General features: G+C 44.4%; 1 protein-coding gene across 18 annotated transcripts in view; it reads left to right on the top strand.

Moving 5' to 3' along the window:
* The window catches only part of DTNB (dystrobrevin beta), a 214930-nt gene that overhangs the window by 116667 nt on the left and 79749 nt on the right, over nt 1-18514 (top strand). For 16 of the 18 annotated variants that reach the window (XR_008732692.1, XR_008732691.1, XM_055713177.1 and 13 more), the window contains 2 exons: nt 2877-2966; nt 10085-10172. Coding sequence is in view for 16 of the 18 variants with exons in the window: in XM_055713177.1 (XP_055569152.1) it covers nt 2877-2966; nt 10085-10172 (178 nt within the window). In the remaining 2 variants the exon portion in view is untranslated. The remainder of the gene's footprint in view (nt 1-2876; nt 2967-10084; nt 10173-18514) is intronic. The other 2 variants (XM_055713178.1, XM_055713179.1) reach the window with 1 other exon arrangement.

Below are 18514 nucleotides of genomic sequence, written 5' to 3'. Positions count from 1 at the left end.
ACTGAGGGCAACGTGAAATAAATTTTTCAGATATAGGTTTGTGATTTCTTTTCCTGTCTGTCACTAGCACCGTCATGTACGGCTTCTACTTTTTGCCATCACCACGGCTGCTTAGCTGTAAATTAGCATGCTACAGCTGCTCTGAATGAGCGCTAATTGCTATACAAACATTCCGTAGGTATTATACTGGCAAAGTTTACAAAGAATTAAGCTTGTCCATAGTTATCTCAGGCTTTCCCAGAGGAGCTGAATTCAGTCAAAGGCGAGCCCTTTGGAAACGAGTGTTAAAGGTACGTGTAAGCATAACTTAAATTCTGCTTTCTTTGAATAATGAGCGGGCGCTGCCGTGATGGCTCTGCTTTAGGGGACAGACGCAGTCTGCCTGTTGCAAATAGAGTGGCACGTCCAGACGGGGAGGTTGGATAGTGGATCCCATCAGAAAGACAATGGACACCAGCTTAATGCTTTTCTGTGAACCACAAAGCTTGTGGTTATGTGAGTTTTGCACATCAGAATTACCCACACTAGCTTTTATGTTTTGATACCTCTTTTGCTCTGTGAAAGCAACGTGTGTACCCACAAGATTTTTACGGGACCTGAGTGCACGCCGCAGAACGCCACTAAGCCCTGCACTTTCTCCTGCCCACCACACTTAGATATTCTCCTTGATGAGAAGGTACCTGCGTGCTGTCGTTGACACAGACTGCCAAAGACAGTGATGAATTCTTCCCAGGGTGCATCTGCTTCCTTTGGCAATAGATTTATCCGGAGCAATGGGCTTTCCCACCGGTGACCCTCTTTCTCCAGCTCTCCTGTAGCCAAAATCCTGATCTGACTGTATCTTTACTCTTTCCATTATTCCACTGAGCTACACCTAACAAAGTAAAGCAGCCAGAATATGTGCAGGGGACTCCTGCTGTCTTGGTGCCATCCTGGGAAGTTGTCAGCATGTACCTTAATTCTGCATTTTGTGATTTTCTGAGGTTCGGAGGCTGCCGAGTGATGTTCTGGAGGGGGCTGGGATACCACCAGGCAAGCTTACCTGCATTTGGAAATGTGTATGGAAAATCAGATTTGTGCTAGGACCGGTGCTCAGGCTCATGTTAATTTAATCCAACTCTTATTTTCCTTCCAAAGCCAGGAATGCTAATCATTGTTAAAGCTATTACCATTTTGAGTTAAAAATGTGGCCATTTCTGCTGGGCTTTTTCCTTTCAAAAGAGCGTGTGTAATGAGTTATAATGAAAAAGGTCTTGGAATCTTAATTGTTGTGGTTGCAGCAATGTGTCTGCTGTAAAGCATATCTGAAAGTGCTTTTCAGCACTTGCCAGTAGTCAGGCTTCACAAAGTGTAGATTGCTTAAAAATTCTTCTGTGCTGTGGTTAATGTTAAGTCTCTTTCTCATTACAAACCCATTATTAAAAAGGTTGCTCATTGCCCAGAGGGATTGATGTGGGTAATTCCATTTTGCCTCTTTTTTTATAAGGTCTTATTCTGCTCCTGGCAGACTTCTCTGACATGTTGCTGCACATAACAGAGAAAAAAAAGAGTTTGTATGTCTAAAAAATGTGAATTCTGCTTTCATAGTATCAGTATACTGACACTGAAAGCAATAAATGCCATGTTTGTAAAAGCTTCCGAAGCAAATACTTCCTGGACATGTGTGGAGAAGGAATTAACTGCTGTTCATAAATTGGAAGAGCAGCTTGAATACCTGACACAGAAATGAAAAATGGAATTTCTTGTACACATGTGTTTTAGGAAGAAATATATATTGTGCAAAAATAATAGTGATATATGTTCAAGAATCATTTTTTAGGTAACAATCTGATCTCATATCTGCACGGGACTTTATGTCTCCCAGTTGCAAGTGGTGCTGTCTCTATGTGGGCACCATTTCATGGGGTGGAAGAGCAGGCTGGAGTCCTGTAGGCAAATCTTTACGCGGATGTGGAGGAACTCTGGCATAGCAGAAGTGGTGTACCGCTCTTTTGGGTTGAAGAAAAAAACATTGCTGCCTTTGTGTGCAACGCCCGGGATAAAAAATGTCTGGTTTGCTGTATTCTGTCAGGGTTTTTAAGATGCTGCTGTCACAAGCGTGGTAGAAACCAGCACATTTAATTGGAGCGTATAGACAAATAGTTATTTATGTGGGATTGCTTCTGACAAATATTTTTTGCATTCAACCTCTACTCATAAAAATATTCAAAAGTATGGTAGCTTTATTTTTACAAGTCCTCAAACAAACAAACAAAAAAACCCCAAAAACCTGACGTCATTTAATAAACGTTAGAGGGTAATTCTGTTGATACCAACTACTAATTTTTCAGTCCTTTATCACTTTCCTCGTATTTTTGTTTGGTGAGCTTGTCTTATGAGAGCAAGAAACTGGATCTTTCCATTCCAATTTTAGACATGGTAATAAAACTGCAGCCTGCTGGGGTTTGGGGTCTTTTTGGAGCAGGTTGATAGCAGAAAGGTAAGTTCTGTTCAGGTTGGAGGCTCCAGACCCCCGGTCTGTTCCCAGTGGCTCCCCGAAGACCGTGGATCCTGGTGGGAATGCCACTGCTGCAGTAGGAGTCTGCCTGATGCTTTTGATCACGTTGCTCGGGGCGGTCCCACTGTCCCAGGGTGACAGCAGGCTCCGGGAAGCTCCACGGCTGTATCCATTGCTCATTTTGGTACCCAAATGTTTCTCTGATCTGTGTTTTAATCCCTAACTGCAGAAGGTATCCTTTTCATGTGACTGGCGGAAACACATTTACATTTTTAATTACTCCTCTGTTTGGTTTAATTTTTAACTGTTTGTTTCATTAACGTTCATTAATTATTTGCTTTGTGTTTTGTTTGCTCTCTTTTGCCTTCACTGCTACTAGGTTACAATGCAACCTGGATGCTGCCAGCCGATTAGCTGACGAGCATGCACTGATAGCAACCTATGTGAGCCGGCTGCAGAGCGGTGCACGGTTAGTGTTAGGAAGGGGTTCCTGGTGCAGGGACGGGCACCTTAACGCTGCTTCCTCTGGGGAGTGATGTTCCAAGCCAAGGGTCCTCAAACTATGGCCCACGGACCGGATACTGCCCCCAGGGTCCTCAATCCGGCCCCCGGTATTTACAGACACCCCCCGCCAGGGGTTGTGGGGGGAAACCACGCAGCCGCAGATGACTGCCTGCCACTTCATCCGCGCGCCGGCCCCCTGGTTAAAAAGTTTGAGGACCCCTGTTCCAAGGGGTGGCAAATAGAGGGAAATGTATGTAGTATTCTCTGAAATCCTCTGAAAACGCACAAATACACATGCACGCACACACGCACACACACAAACCATCAGGTGGGAAGGGGTGAGTTTGTGTCCCTCCCCGCCCTCGTGCATTCACTGTGTTACAGAATCCCTTACAAGAACTGATTAACACCGTCCCAGATGGGTTAGATAATTTTGCTCTCCGTGACCCTTCTGGAATCTCATCTTTCACCAGCAGGAAGCCCATTTCCACCTTCAATTTTTTTCACATCCAGCTCATACCCGTTAGTCCTTGTTCCAGCATTGTCCTGTAACTCCAGCTGTTCTTCTTTCTCTTTATTGCTTTTACCTCTCCACCCCTAACGAAGTCACAGGCGGATGTCCCACCCTGTCATTGTCTTTGGTACTTGGCCTGAACGAGCATGCTCTTTCAGTCCCATCAACGTGACCTGCTTAATATCACTGTTTCTGCCTGTGCCTTTCCAAAAAATATTAATGCTTTGAAGAATTTGTTTCTTTTATCTCAGCTTTAGTATTTGTGCACATTTATATTTCATGTTTACCTCTATGTAGAGAAATTTCACCCTAAAGCCCCAAATAGCAGCTCTCCCATTTCATCACAGGACATAGCCAGGAGGTTTTCCATATTCCACTTTCAGACCTAATTAAATTATGCCTTTCCAGAGCCAGAGCTGTGCTGGAAAGGAAAAGGAGGTTTAGTGATCTGGAGGCTATATGTAAAGGCCTTGCTCTATCCCTCTTGTCATCCTCTGGATAATATTTTTGGAGTCCCGTTTCCTCGCTCTGTCATGTAGAAATTTGTATTCCACTTCCGTATTGATGGAATGCATTCTGGCTGTCTAGACCTTTGGTGAAAGTCAGTTTTTTTCTTGGTAGTGAATCACTGTTGTCTGCTATCACCTGCTATGAACTGAAAGCCCATAACATTGTCCACAAGACAATAAAACTCAAGGAATTTCAGACTCTCTCCTTCACTCAATTACTGTAATCATAGGATTTTGAGATACAAAGGAGTGCATCTTGAAGAGTATATGACAGATTGAAATACCGTATGTAGCTCATAGCTGCCGTGTTACCACTAGCTGGAGTAGAGTTTCTCAGTCTTTTAGGTCTTTAAATTTAAAAAAGTCACTCAATACTGTTACCACATGAACAGCATGCTCCTAGAAGGAGCCGAAGGCAAAGAAAACAATTTAAATCCTAGTTTGTTTGTGCATGGGAGTGTCTTCCAAGTCAACATGAGAGGACTGATGAAATCTGTGCTCCATTGTCACTTCTCCCCATCTTCACGTCTCACCCCCAAAAAATCTGGTGTAACAGCCCATCTTTCTGCTTGCAGCAGGCAGTGTGAGACCCGCGGTGTACTCCAGCCAGCCGTCGCAGACCATCTCTTTTTCCAACTGATCAAGATAACAGTAAATCTCACTCACAGACAGCTTTTCCTGTAATAACCATCACTTGCTTTCTCTCTTCTGTTCTGCTGTTTGCATCTGCTCTGGACTGCTGTTGGAGACAAGGTACAGGACTGCTATTCCTGTGCTCCTCACGGCCCCTCTCCTGGCAGGGCAGAATAGCCTTCAGGACCAGAAGAGACCATTAGAGCATCTTCTCTGTCATCTCACACCAGTGTCCAGGCATTTGGATGTTTAAGATGCATTTGGACAGTGCCCTTAATAACATGCTTTAACTTTCGGTCAGCCGCGAAGTGATTGGTAAGTTGGGCTACATGATTGTTGTAGGTCCCTTCCAACTGAAATAGTCTGGTCTGTCCTGTCCTATTTATATAATCACAGGATAGGTTGGGTTTGAAGGGACCTTCTAGTACCAAACTCCCCTGCCACGGGCAGGGACCCCTTCCACCAGCCCAGGCTGCCCCCAGCCCCGTCCAGCCTGGCCTTGAGCCCTGCCAGGGATGGGGCACCCACAGCTGCTCTGGGCAGCCTGGGCCAGCGCCTCGCCGCCCTCACAGGGAAGAATTTCTTCCTCATCTCTCATCTACATCTCCCCTCCTTCAGTTTAAAGCCATCAGCCCTGTTCATATCTGTGCTGAACCTAATGCCTTGTTTCTCTAAAGATGCAGCTCTCCGAGAACACCGTGATGGAGAGGCCACTCATTTCATTGACAGTCTGTCCCAGTGATTAATTGTGTCGACTCTTTTAAAAAAGAGCCCTACTTCAAATTTGAATCTATCTTTCTTCCACTTCCCGTCACTGATTCTGTCTGTACTTACCTTTGCTCTTTATCGCCCAGCATCTTTTCCTGTCTCCAAGCCAAACTCTGAGAGCCTTTAAGCCATGGCTAGCTGGATCCGTGAGATTTTTTCATCACATTAAATATTATTTCATTCACTGATGTCCTCCAATCAAAAAGTCGATCCAAGCTACATAAGGAATATAGCGAATGGAGCTCAGTGGACTTCATTTATCTTACAATAATATATTTTTCTTAGGTTTTACATACTGTATTTTTGTGGTAGCAAAGCAAATGGATTAAGTGCTTTTCAAAGAAATAATAGAAAATCCCCACCCTAAAGGACATGCTGCAGGCAGAGACAGCTGCGGAGTGCAGCAAATTATCCCGTATACAGTTAGAAGGCTTACGGAGCTGATGAGTTGTGCTTTATTACTTGGACAGTTGTTTGTTCCATATTTCTTAAGCTCAGCATTCAATAACTTATGTTCCACATCATTCAACAAGCCTGCTTTTCCCCAGCCTTCTCAAAGCCTCTATTTCACCTCCACTTCTCACCAGAAAAATTAAGTAGCCATACTCAGAGCACCACTACTTTTATGTATTATGTATTCTGCGTTTCCTGCAGAAGACAGCTGGCCACAGGATTTATGTGTTTTACTTGTGGTTGGTTCATCTAGGTGGATGGATGGGTGGTGAGCTGCTTGGCTGGTTTGATTTCCTTTCCTTTACATTTCTGACTCTCTGAAACTGCAATTATCTGCAGCACTCCTGATTTTAAAGGAGAACGAAAAGGGAAAAGTCACTTTCTTAAAGATACTCTGTCCCCAAGATCCTCACTCTTGGCTCCCCATCAGTTGATACCTGGGCCACGTGCTTCAGGCCAGTGCTGGCAGAGTAAGCCATGCCTTTTGCTGTCCTCTGCCACTTCCCAGTATCCTGACTTCCCAAGCAGTTTCAGAAGGAGCCTAAGATCTCAAACCTCTTCCCGTGATGTATTATCATCTCTTACCTCCTGTACTGATCGCCCATCCTTAGCCAATATTTTGGTTGTCCATGCTCATTTTTGTGTTAGTATTTGACAACCAGGCACTGGTGTCTTGGTTTTCTCTCTGCGGGCTGCACTTGCCCCCGTTTTGCTGGGCACAGTTTCACAAGAGCCTCAAGCCAACATCAGTCTGAGGTGCCGATTTCCCCCCAGCCCCGTTCATCCTGCCGGCGCTCCCACTCTCGCCTTTGTGTCAACTCCCACGTTTACACAGCCGCCTGCCGAGCTGGCTCAGGCGATGGCCCTGGCAGAAAATAAGTTATTGTTTTGTCAGGCCAGGCTGAAGCCAATTCAATTTCCTTTGCTGGCTCATCACGTTGCCAGCGCAGCAGTGGAGGGCAGAGGCTGCGAACATCCCTTTTGGTGCCTGCACGCCTTTGGGTCAGATCAAAGTGACTGCAGAAGTGATATTTCTTGCACGCATTTATCATGTTGTCTCAAATGTTTCCATTGACACCTAAAAATCAGCATCACTTCGCCTTCCCTGTCTGCCCTTGGGGTGCTCGTGTTCGGTGGCTCCAGTCGGTTGGATTCTGTCTCATAGTCGCGGTGCCTCTGCAAACGGACCCAGGTTGTCCCCAGGGTGACAATGCCTTCTGCACGTCACAGCCTCCCCTGGCTGGGCTTTCCAGCTGTGTTAGCCATCTGCCAGCCGTAGCCCGCATCTCCGAAGGAAGAAGTGGGAGAGCTCTGGGGCTGACTGATGGGTGCTGTATGAGCAGCACAATGTTGCCCAAATAGACCAAACCACCTGGTGCAGTATTTGTGAGATACAAAGATCTATTAACATTACCTCCCAAAAAGTCTGCTGCTGGGAATCTCTGAACTCTGCCTCACGTGCCCTCCTCCCTTAGCTCTGGGCTTAAGCCAGGGTTATTCTTCCCCTTTGCTACCTTTCCTGTTTTCCTTGAGCTGCTATCCCCTAGCTTGCGTGTCGCTCTCGCCGCGGGACTGTGCCATGCAGGCAGCACCAGGAGCATCAGAGCTACGTGGAGCATGGGGGGATCACGGTGTGTGGTGCTGCTGCTGGCCCTGGGACTGGCAGCTCCCTAGCACGCCTCTTGAGGAAGCGTTTTCAGCGTAGGAGTCTTTTTGCCATGCCTCCACAGAAGTTAAAACTCCAAAGAAGTGAGTTTTCCTTTGTGGAGGGACGGAAAAAATTCTGTGACGTTTTGTAGATGGTGTTTAATGCCCCCTCTGTAAATCCAGCAGAGCTGTAGGTTGCAGCAGGGGTTCATTTGTTCAAACTGGTTTATATTAAAAAATACGCAGCAGGGCCAGGAGGTGTACTTGAACTTCATTTCCTTCCCCATCTGTAAAATATTTCTGAAAGAAAACACAAAAGGGTGTGTTGGTTGGGGTTTTTTTTAATTACAGGCTTTCTTCCAGAAAGTAAGAAATTGTCAAGAGCTATTTTCTAATTCACTTAGATAAGAAGAGGTAGTAGTTCCAGGAGCTGGGAGAGATATTAGGATGTACCAGGTTATGGAAAGGGTTGAAGGGATGGAATGATCTGCATTCCTATAAACAAGGAAACAAACATGTACAGACAATATTGCAGAGAAAAGCTGAACAAAACCAGTATCAAATTCAGAAGGTGGGATGGGAAAGATTGTCCTCCTTCAACAATAAAAAAAAATATATTGGGAAAGGAAGTAGCATGAAGGCATGTGAGGAGTTCATCAAGCCTAGTGTAAAGACTCAGGTATTTCTTCTCTTAAATCTGTTTTCCCACTGTTTCAGCTCACCTTTCACCAGCTTCTTCCTTTGCGCTGTTTAGTTGAATATCTTCAAACCTTAATCCAGCAGGTCAACCACGGGGGCATAATAGTGCAATTTGTCCTCATCATAGACCCACCTGTGTAAATTGTAGTCGTATGTCTATTAAATTCAGTCCAATGTTTCTATGTCACCTCAAACACATCACCTGGCAGACTTTCAGAGTCTTAAAAGAGATCAAGTTGTTAAATTTGGTGTTGCAAAAAAGAAATGAAATCCACATTTTTAAATAAACATAATGCATGCAATACAGATTTGGTTGTTAAGGTAAACATAAATCTGTGACATTTAATTTATGTAAACATAAATCAGTGAAATTAAGCTTAAAGATACGTAAATTATCCCGGGAAGTGGCAATGTGGACTGAAAGTAACTTTTGCTGTGTGCTGGGTATGTGTCTCTTTCTCTGCTGCTGTCGGTGGTGGGGTTCTACCCCTGCATTTCGCTGCAAGCGCGTGCCAGTCCAGCACCATGCTACCAACTGGCGTCACCGGTGGCAGCCAGCATGGCATCGGGGCATCCCGCAGGAAGCATCGAGGGTAGCGTTAGGAGGGCTGTGTTGCAGCATGAGGCACGTTGCTCATTTCCACATGAATCCTGGTTGGTTTCTGTTAATGATACTTTGGTTTGTACCACTAATATGGTGGCTTCCCCTTCAAAGGAGACTGTGACAAGAAATCTTCGTGCAGCAGTAAGACAACAACTATGGAGTAGTTCAGTTGGATGTTAACTTAAAAAGTTGCTCTTTCATTTGGCTTTTTCCCACTGGTTCTCCATGGCAAGGCCACTGTGCCACCAACACCGGGCTGGTGATAGATCTGCATGTTTATTGGTTTCAGTTAATGCAACCAGAAAATTAACATTTGTCCCCCTGTGTGTTTATAGTTAAAAAGACAATTATTTGTGGATAGTAGAAACTGATTCAGCACTCTGGGCACTGACTGGGTGACCAAACTAGATTAATCATGTTAATGATTAACATGCACAGAGGGAACGGTGCTCATGAAACATCCAGGTGCTGCCTTTCGCTTCCTGCTCTGGAGGATCTGTCCCATTTGCCGTCTCTGCTTCTCCTGTTTCAAAACGTCCCTTTCTTCTGTCACCTCACGGTGCTGTCACTGTTGCTGATGATTATTGGAAACATTTTCTAATAGATCTCCAAGACAGCTACAATCCCTCTGGAACTGTTTCATCCTCTGCTAGCTGCAGTGAGAATGACCGAGTCTCAAATTACCACATTTTGTACATTTGGGTGTTGTAAGGTGGTAGTAAGTCAGGCGTAAGTCAGGCTGACTTACAGAGTACTATTTGCATTGAAGTTGATGCTGATCGGTGATAGAGTCCGTTCTTCTCGGGTCAGCATCATTCCCCTTCTCTTCCTCCTGGGAATCATCCTGACTTTGATGCTTGTCATCCTCCGTCTCCTGAGGACAAAGCTTTTCTCCTTTGTCATTCAGCTATTTGCCCCTTTTTACCTTGAGTAAACAAAAGAGATTGCGGAAAAGCTCCTCAGAAGCCATGTGAATTTGTTTCTCATGGTATGTATTTCTTAATTGTTGAAAACACATTATTTTAGTAATCTAAAACTGAGGTATGTGAATGCCACTAGGCAGAAAGCCTTGGGAGCAATCCCCCCTTGGGAAGCGCAATGAAAAAGGGAATGATCTAGATTATTTCCAGTGTGACTCTTCTATTTCCCATCACTGTGTCTTTGCAATAATACATCCTTTTCTCTGTCATCCCCCGGTATGAGTGATATCTAGAGGTGGTGGATACTGACGGGGTGTTTTGGCTTTTCCCCGGCAGTGTCCTGGACAGCCCCGGCAGGCTGGATGAGGAGCACAGGCTGATTGCCAGATACGCCGCCCGGCTGGCTGCCGAAGCTGGAAATGCAGTAAGTGACTATTCATCCCTCTTGACCTACTGTGGAATATGGAGGGTGTTTTTTCAGAGTCTAATTAGTAGCTTAATGCTAATAGCTGTGTGAAATTGTCTTTTTTTTTTTTTTTTTTCGTTTTCCGCTGACGCGGAAGAGCAGCACACTTTCCTCGTTTTGAGCAGAATACTGTGTTCTCAGGCAGCGGGGGGAGAGCAGGGAGGCGGGAAATGGCAACGCAAATTATTAGAAATTAGGTCAGAGGAGACAATAGAATAAGCAGATTAGTCCTACTTAGTCTAGAGAAGAGATAAATACGTAGATACCTGAGGAAAACAAATTGTGGAAGAAACGTTAGGGAATATGTTTATTCTGGAAAGAAGGAGCCTGAGAGAAAGGAAAGTATTTTGTACGTTTGGAGTCTCTTTATCGTAGAAGAAACGGAAGGAAACACCCAACCAATTTTAAATTACTAAAAATAAATACCACTTTAACAGAAAATTGCTATAGGAGATGATGGCAGTTAAGAATTTACTGAAAATCCATAGAATAATTGCAGTCTAGCTGGATGGGGAGATACTGCTGGTTTATCTATAGAAAAGAGGAGCAGGGTTCACAGGAACAGCCTCCCGCATTACGGAGCGGCAGCCGAATCCCCCCACCATTTTACACCATTTCCACTGGGTGTGCTGCCCAGAAGCACCTTGGCTTAGCACATACTCAGCCCCCCAGCTACTCCTTCTGTCCATCGAAGGTGCACGTCCCCCAGCCTGCTGTAACAGCGCCGAACCGGCTGCACCGATGCAACTCGCCTCGTTGCTGCTATACGTGGTGGCTATTGCAAAACCACGCAGTTGTCCCTACAGTATCTCCGGTACAGCCCTTGCCTTCCCACCTCCAGCGGTAGCAGTGGCCTCTCCTAAGCATCGTACCGCTATGGCAGGGTGCACACCTTGCCACATCAGCGGGGCTGGAGAAGCATCTTAACACCCATGCCCTCATTCACCTTCTCATTACCTATTTGTTGTATAAATACCTCCATGTCCTTTTCAGCAAGGTAGGCTTATGGCTCCTCGTAATTTTTTTCAGAGTTTTACATATATATATATATGATATAATCTGATTTTGTCATGTGGAGGCTGACCAGGTATTTCCTTTTTGTAAAACTTAAATAAAAAAGAATCACACTTTTTAAACGGGTTTAACTGCCAGTTCCCATTATCTCTGTCAAATGGTCTATTTGCATCTCTGAAGTCATTCCATTCACTAGGACTAGGTTTGTGTTGAAATATTAAAGCGCAAACTTTCCAGAAAGTAGATTGAAAAGGAGGGGATTTCTATGTAGTCTTCATATAAAATTAAATTTGTTGAGACAGTAAGTGCTGAATCAGTTTGACTCTGGAAGGTGGTGGGGGAATTCTTATTCAAGACCTGACTATTTCTGGTAGTAATAAGGAAGTATTATGAAAACTGAGGCATCACAGCATTGATTCTGAAAGAACCTGATCGTTTAAAGATCTGTAAATCGCCTCAACCTGTTTCTGTGTACTTCATAGTTCTGAAAGAAGCCAAAACCGAAGCGAATTACTTGAATGTAAAGAAAGCAACATTTAGAGTTTACCGAGACTTCAAAGACCTGTGACAAATTACAGCTTTCTTTTCATCCAGATAAGTTACATCACAGGGTAGATGTCAAAGCGCTGCCAGGGACTGGAGTGCAGTAGAGAAAGGCTGCAAGAGCAGTAATAGTGTGTTTCCCTTGCGACCAACGCTTAGCAGCAAGGAATCTGAAGGTTATTTACTGGGTCCACCGTTTGTTCACAGTCCAGCAATACTGATTAGCTGAAATGGATATATTTTTCATATCCTGAAGGAATCCGAGTTTAAAGTGCTCCACTTCATGGCAGGTTCTAATTATTTCTTGCCAACAGGAGATCCCCCTTCCCTAGCCAGCGCTGTGTATGTGTCCAAGTTGGCTCTTGCAGCTTGGTGGAGGAGGATCCCGCTGAGGTCTGGGACAGCGTGCTGCCTCTGCGGGGCTGGCTTCTGAGCATTCCCTGTTTGTGGGAAATGGAATGGCTGAGGTCAGGCAGCCAAGCCACTTCTTTGAATACTCTTCATATAACATTAAGACAGAGAGACAGGAGTAAAAAAAGGAACAATTTTTTCTTCCTGTATGGAATTAAAATGGGGAGCATCAAATGAAAACCCCAATAAACATCTCAGAGATACAGGAGAGAAAGGTGCTCATTGGGTAGGTGGCAGCCAGGCTACCAGCGTCACAGGAATGATGCAGTAGGATGTGCGGGCGAGGGAATGGTATGTACCTAAAGGAAACACAGAGTGTTGCAGCATAAAAATATCACAGAAAAAGATAAAAACTGCAGAATCCTTGTGGGCTTCAATTCCAAATTCTTAATAATAGGAAAGAAATACTGACCCCCTGATTAGGTGGTGGTAGTGATCAGGAAATATTAAGTGAGGTAGGACAAGCTGCAGCTTTAGGCCAGGTGGGTAACAGTGGGAGATCTCAGCTGCCCTCATAGAGCCTCAATCAGTTTGCAGAGGGAAATGCAGAAACACTTCGGAATGCAATAAATGATGCTCCTTTGAGCTGGTTTTAGAATCCACAAATCCTGGATTTGGTCCTGAGTGATGCACCAGGGCGAGCTGGAGTGGTGTTAACTGTGCCAGCTGATCTGTGGTGGTGACCATCATGTGCTTAGCTTTGACAGCAGGAGAGGGCACACCAAGTGAATGCTGTATACAGATACCCAGTTTCAAGAAAGGAAACTGTGTAAAAATGAAACTATTAGAAAAAACGCTAAAAGGATCAGTCCAAAAAACCAGACAGCCTGTGAGCTGCCTGGAGGCTCTTACAAATCCTGTAGTAGAAGCTCAGGAAATCTGTGTGTCAGAATTCAAGAAGGAACCAAACCCATACCAGACTGACCTTTTCGTGGGTCAATGAGAAGGCTAAGGAGGATGTCTCAAGGAAGGGATGGCATTCAAGAAATGAGAGCTTGCCCAACTGGAAAGAAAAAGAAACCCTATAAACATGGCTGGTTAAATGTTACCAGGAAATACGGAGATGGGAAAAGAATTTGAAGAGCGCTTCACAAGGGATGCTGAAGTCTATGGTAAAAAGATTTTCAATACCATCAAAAGGAGAAACCTAAATAAGGCATCAGTGAGACTTTCTGGTGACCAAAATGTACAAAAGAGTTGTCAGGAACAAAAAGACCACAGCAAAGAAGCCTAGTGAGTTTTTTGCATCAGTCTTTACTGCTGAAAGTGCATCATGTAGCGTGTTCTTTATAGCAGATCAGTTGGAGGAGTCAGATTAGTTCAAAATAAATATACAGGAGCTTTTAAAACAGGTAACATGTAAGTCAGTAAGTCACCGCAGCTGCGTGGCATTGACTTGAGTCTTTGACAGGCTGGAGAAATAAGCTGATGATTATAATGAAGTTCAACATAGCGCCGGTCCCATTACTGGGACAGGGTGACGCCATGCTGCAGCATGGGCTGGAAGGCAGCTTTGCCGGAGAGGACCTGGGCATTGTGGGGAAAAGCAGGAGTCAGGAGCATGCCCTTGCAGTGGAGCAGCCCACCACCAGCCAGAGCACAGCCCAGAGAGCGAGGGTCACTGGCCGAGGAAGAGGCAGTCCTTCCCTGCTCCAAGCTGGTGAGGTCACATCTGCAGAACTGTGTCTGGTCTGGGTGCAAAAAGGACGTGGATGTATGGAGCAAGGCTAGCAGAGGCCGCTCAGATGGGTGGTGGCTTTGGTGCCTGGCATAGGAGGAGAGGCTGAGAGAGCTGGGTATGCTCAGGATGGAGAAAAGAAAGCAAAGCAGCATCTTACTGCTCTCTGCACCTCCCTGATGAGCCAGACATACGGGGACCTGTCGGCCAGCCAAGGTCAGCCCAGCACAGAGGTGCACAGTGGAAGGACAAGAAGCAAAGAAACAGACAGAAGTTGCAAGAAGGGTGATTCCAACTATAAAGAGAAACTTTTTCACCATGGTAACGGTCAAATATTGTCGAAGGTTGTCCAGAGAAGAATTGGAATCTTCCTCCTTGGAGACATTCACAGCTCAACTAGACAAGTTCTTGAGCAACCTGCTATAAATTGGCCCTGCTTTTGAGCAGCGCATGCTTTTCAAATTTTCAGCGAATTTCAAAACCTCCAGAAATTCCTTCCCATGTATTTTTCAATGAACCTGGACCTTAATGAAAGTGGAGGATGGAAAAAACCCACCATAAAGGAGTTATGGAGTAGTTGTCAGTGGAGATTTTAAAACCAAGATAAACCAGTATCTGCTGGAAATACTTGAGAGAGGTTGATGTGAACAAAATTATTTCTTGATGTCCTCTCCAGCCCTACCTCTCAGATGCAATGTGTTTTAATTTTTAACATGCTCTAACTGCTAGAAATTAAGAGAGGCCCAGACACAGACTGTTCATACTGCAACAGCCTAATGCAAAGTTTCTTACTCTTTTCTTTGAAGTAGTTGGCAGTGGTCACTGCTGGAAATTGTACGTTGGACTGTGCAGCAATGGATCTGACTCAGTCCATCAGTTTCTGCTTTTTCTCAAATTAGATAAAATGTTAGAACTGCCTTCTGCAGGCTTGTTACTGTAATAAATGTCACTTGCCGTATGAATGCAAATATGTTCCATTAACGTTTTTATGGGAAATGACTTTGCTTGAGGTCTTACTGGGACGAAATAATTTGAGGCAGATCTCAGAGTTCATTCCTGAAATCCGAGTCTGTTTCTTCTTAAAGAAGAAAAATAAATGGGGAGGGAGGAGAAAAAAGGAGAATGCATCATTTGTTGATACATGTGGGTTGCTCAGTAGTGCAGGAGAGGCTGATGGCATGCAGCTTAGTCTGTGTTCGCTCAAACAAGCTCTGACTGGGCTACTCTTGTTTTCTTCAAGCCAGCCTTCAGAAGACAAAATCCCTTTTATTGAATTTAAGTTGCTCAGGGCTATGCTTGGCCTGCCAGTTTGGTCACAGCAGAGTGCTGTGCATTAAAATAACTGTTGGCTGGCTCCACTAGGCTGGTTAGCTAGAAAGCAAAAGAGAGTAAAGCAGAAGGTGACTAGATGAATAAAGTGAAGAAATTAATGGAAAGCAAGCCAAGCTTTATTTAAATCACGACTTTCAAGATCACAGCTTCATCTGGTTTTCTCCCTCTGCTGATCTGTTCAGATTATCAGCCTGAGGTAAGAAATAATCTGGCATTTCCTATCAAGCATCATCTTTTTGATAAAAGCAGGAACTGACAGTGATCTCTGGTGTCCCCAGCCCCCTTGCCTACTTTCCCTTACAAAATCCTTTCCACCTACCTCTCAGATCCCACCTCAGTACTGCCCTATTACTTGAATATAGGTAATCCTGCATATAAGGTGATTGCATACTTACAAGAGAAAGGGTGATTATGTGTATTTTAGGTGAATATATGTGTATACAGCCCCAGATATATATAAAGCAACACTAGGCCCTCTCTTATCAGCGTCTTACACAGCCCCTCCCTTTCCTGAGGCAAATATCTCCTTCATCTCCTTCCCACCTGCTCTACCGAAGCTCTTCCCCCCACCCCGCCACCCCCCACATACCCCACCCTCCCATTTTCTACTGTTAGCATGCTTCCGGATCCTCCTGACTTTCTGCTGAAACGCCTGGGCAGGTTGGTCCGTACAAGCGCAGGTCAGTATCTGGCCCATGAGCTAGATGTGCCTGCTGCTTCCCGATGACTTCCGATAAGAGTGACCCACCATGACCGGCAGCAGCCAGAGGTGCTCGGCGCGGGCAGAGGTCCGCAGGGACCATGCGCTCTTGGCAGGACTCTGCTGACCTGTGCAGCCTTGCTGCTAGGAAAAGCACGAGCACCTAATAAATACGAGATAATACTCAATTATGGATGAGTGGATAATTAGGTTGAGTTATGTGGATGAGTTATGATAATTAGGGTCTTTCCCATGTTGCTCTTTTTTGAAAGCAGTATGTGGTTGCTCTTCTCTCAACATGAAACGCTGCTAAAAGCCTATTATCATTTCATCTCATTAAAGCTACCTAAAACCTAAATATTCCCTTCATGTAACCTTTCTTTCAGGCTTTAGGCATAATGTAATAAATATTTTTGAAGTGAAAGATGGAGTAAACCAGATTTCCTGTTGTACGTCTTTGCAGGATAAATCTGCAGCTTCGTTCTTGCACCATTACTTCTTCTCCTGGATACACCAGTTACATGAACCGTTTCTGTAATTTGTTCCCTCTTCTCCTTTGTCTGTTGATAGTAAAGAACACTGTGATACCACAGTGATGGGCATGTGAAGTACTGGTTCAGACTTTCCATGACACCGTAAGGTCCTTGCACCAAGAAGCCTGGAATCTGATGCATGTGAGACACAAGCTTTACTGTTCTTTGACAGTTTCTTCCATATCAGGGTGATGGAGGAGTGCAGTGGCTTGCCAAACTGGCTTTTTGGGGCTTGATTAAACACTGTCATTAAATCCTCTTCTATCACCCAAAAAATGATAAGGTGTGCGGTAGGTGAGGTCTGAATGCTCCTTATTACAAATTGCAGTCCGACAGGGAGTTGGACTCAATGATCCTTACGGTCCCTTCCAACTTCAGATATCCTATGGTTCTATGACTTGAAGTTCCAGCATGGCATGCTCTCAAGTTAAACAACCTATTCATGGCAAAGCTAAATTACAGAGCTGGGAGGTTTTACTGATCCTATGTGGTATTAAGGATTATAGTAGATTTTATGGTCATCTTATGAATTTTCTTGCTGAGAGAAAATGGGACTTGCTGTTTGGATGGTCTCAGAACTGCTGAGGCCTCAGCATTCCTGGTGAGCACCAGGAATGCAGAAGACAATGGTAATCGTACCTTCAGCTGTGTTGGGAAGTTTGCTGAACTTGTAAACTTTTTTTAATATTTTAACTTTTAAAATGTTAGTCCTCAGCTCAAAAAGCATCAGCTTTGGTCTTGCTCTTCTTTGGCATGAAACAAGAGATCTAGGTTACAATGCACTGTCAAAAAGTCTTTTTTTCTTTTCAAGCTCCACCATACTTCAAAATCGTTTTACCTTGAAAAAACCTATAGGTTGTTTCTGCAGGGACCTATAACATTTAGGGGTTTGGTCATACTATGTTATTGTCAGAAAATTGGGACTATTCTGTTCCTGAGGTATTTATTCCATACTGAGACAAAAGCTACAGAGGACAAAATAATGTGAACTCTGTTCGTTTTCTCATGCACATGCAAAAAATGGGGTTTGGGGTTCTTTTTTGTGGTAGTTTTGAAGGCTTTACATCCTATGCTGTTGACTCCCACCAGGTCTTTGTTCTCTGTAGTGGAAAGCCTTTGCAAGAGTTGAGCAGAAAGGGGGTATGTATGTCCCTGGTGCTCAGCGCTGCTGAGCAGGTAGCAAGCTGAACCTGCTGGGCTTTCTAAAGGAAGGAATTACAGCAATAAATCTTGGAAGACACAAATTGCTCATTCCTGTCCAGTAAGATGGAGTGCAGACAGAAGAGTGCTGACTAGTAAATTAATGTTTTGGGTTGGGGTTTTTTTTGCTTTTAAGTGCAGAGGTTTTAACAACCATGTGTAATTTCATGGAGAGGACAGGTACCTCTCATCAAAGTAAACGGTAGCATGCAAATGCTCCGATGAAGATCCGTCTCCCTGGATTTATGAGAAAAGCATTTGCCATCACCATCCTATACCATACACCCGAAACTCTTACAAAGGCAATGACTGCAAGAATTTGGTGTTAATAAAAATGCCACGGAGAAATGAGAGCAGTGGCTATTGTTACATTTTCTCCCCTGTGTTCCAGAGGAGTTCATTCTCTAAAGAAATACAGGCTGTCCTACCAACATCCAGCCTGAAGCCCAGAATGGTATTTGCACATTTGAGTGATACCTCATACTTTAGGATTGTCTCCTAATAGTGGTATTTAGAAGATGTGTTTGAAATACTTGCATCCACAAGAGGTTTTGCCATACCCGTGTGAATGTCATTTGAAACGCTTAGGTCAATAACAGGTCCCACACAGTGTCCACCAGCTTCTCAAGTCATTCTTCAGAATCCTCTACTCAGAATCGAGTAATTCTTCCTCTCACCCATGAAATTCTGGTGTTTTCAGCCGACTAAGGTATCCTGAGATCGCTGCAAAGGATGAACCGGGGCTCATTAAACTGTCTACTCCATAAAACGGCCTGCAGTCATCTAGGCTTGAGAAAGGTAGCGACAAAGATTTTCAAATCCAGGTGTCCATTGTAAACACTTTCATTATGACATTGTACTTTTTATACAGGCTACAGCAAGATACTTG

The sequence above is a fragment of the Falco cherrug genome, chromosome 6 (assembly GCF_023634085.1).
Source record: "Falco cherrug isolate bFalChe1 chromosome 6, bFalChe1.pri, whole genome shotgun sequence".
Taxonomy (NCBI): Eukaryota; Metazoa; Chordata; class Aves; order Falconiformes; family Falconidae; genus Falco; species Falco cherrug.
Note: the sequence above shows the minus strand (reverse complement) of the source record. Positions and strands in the feature narration are given on the sequence as shown.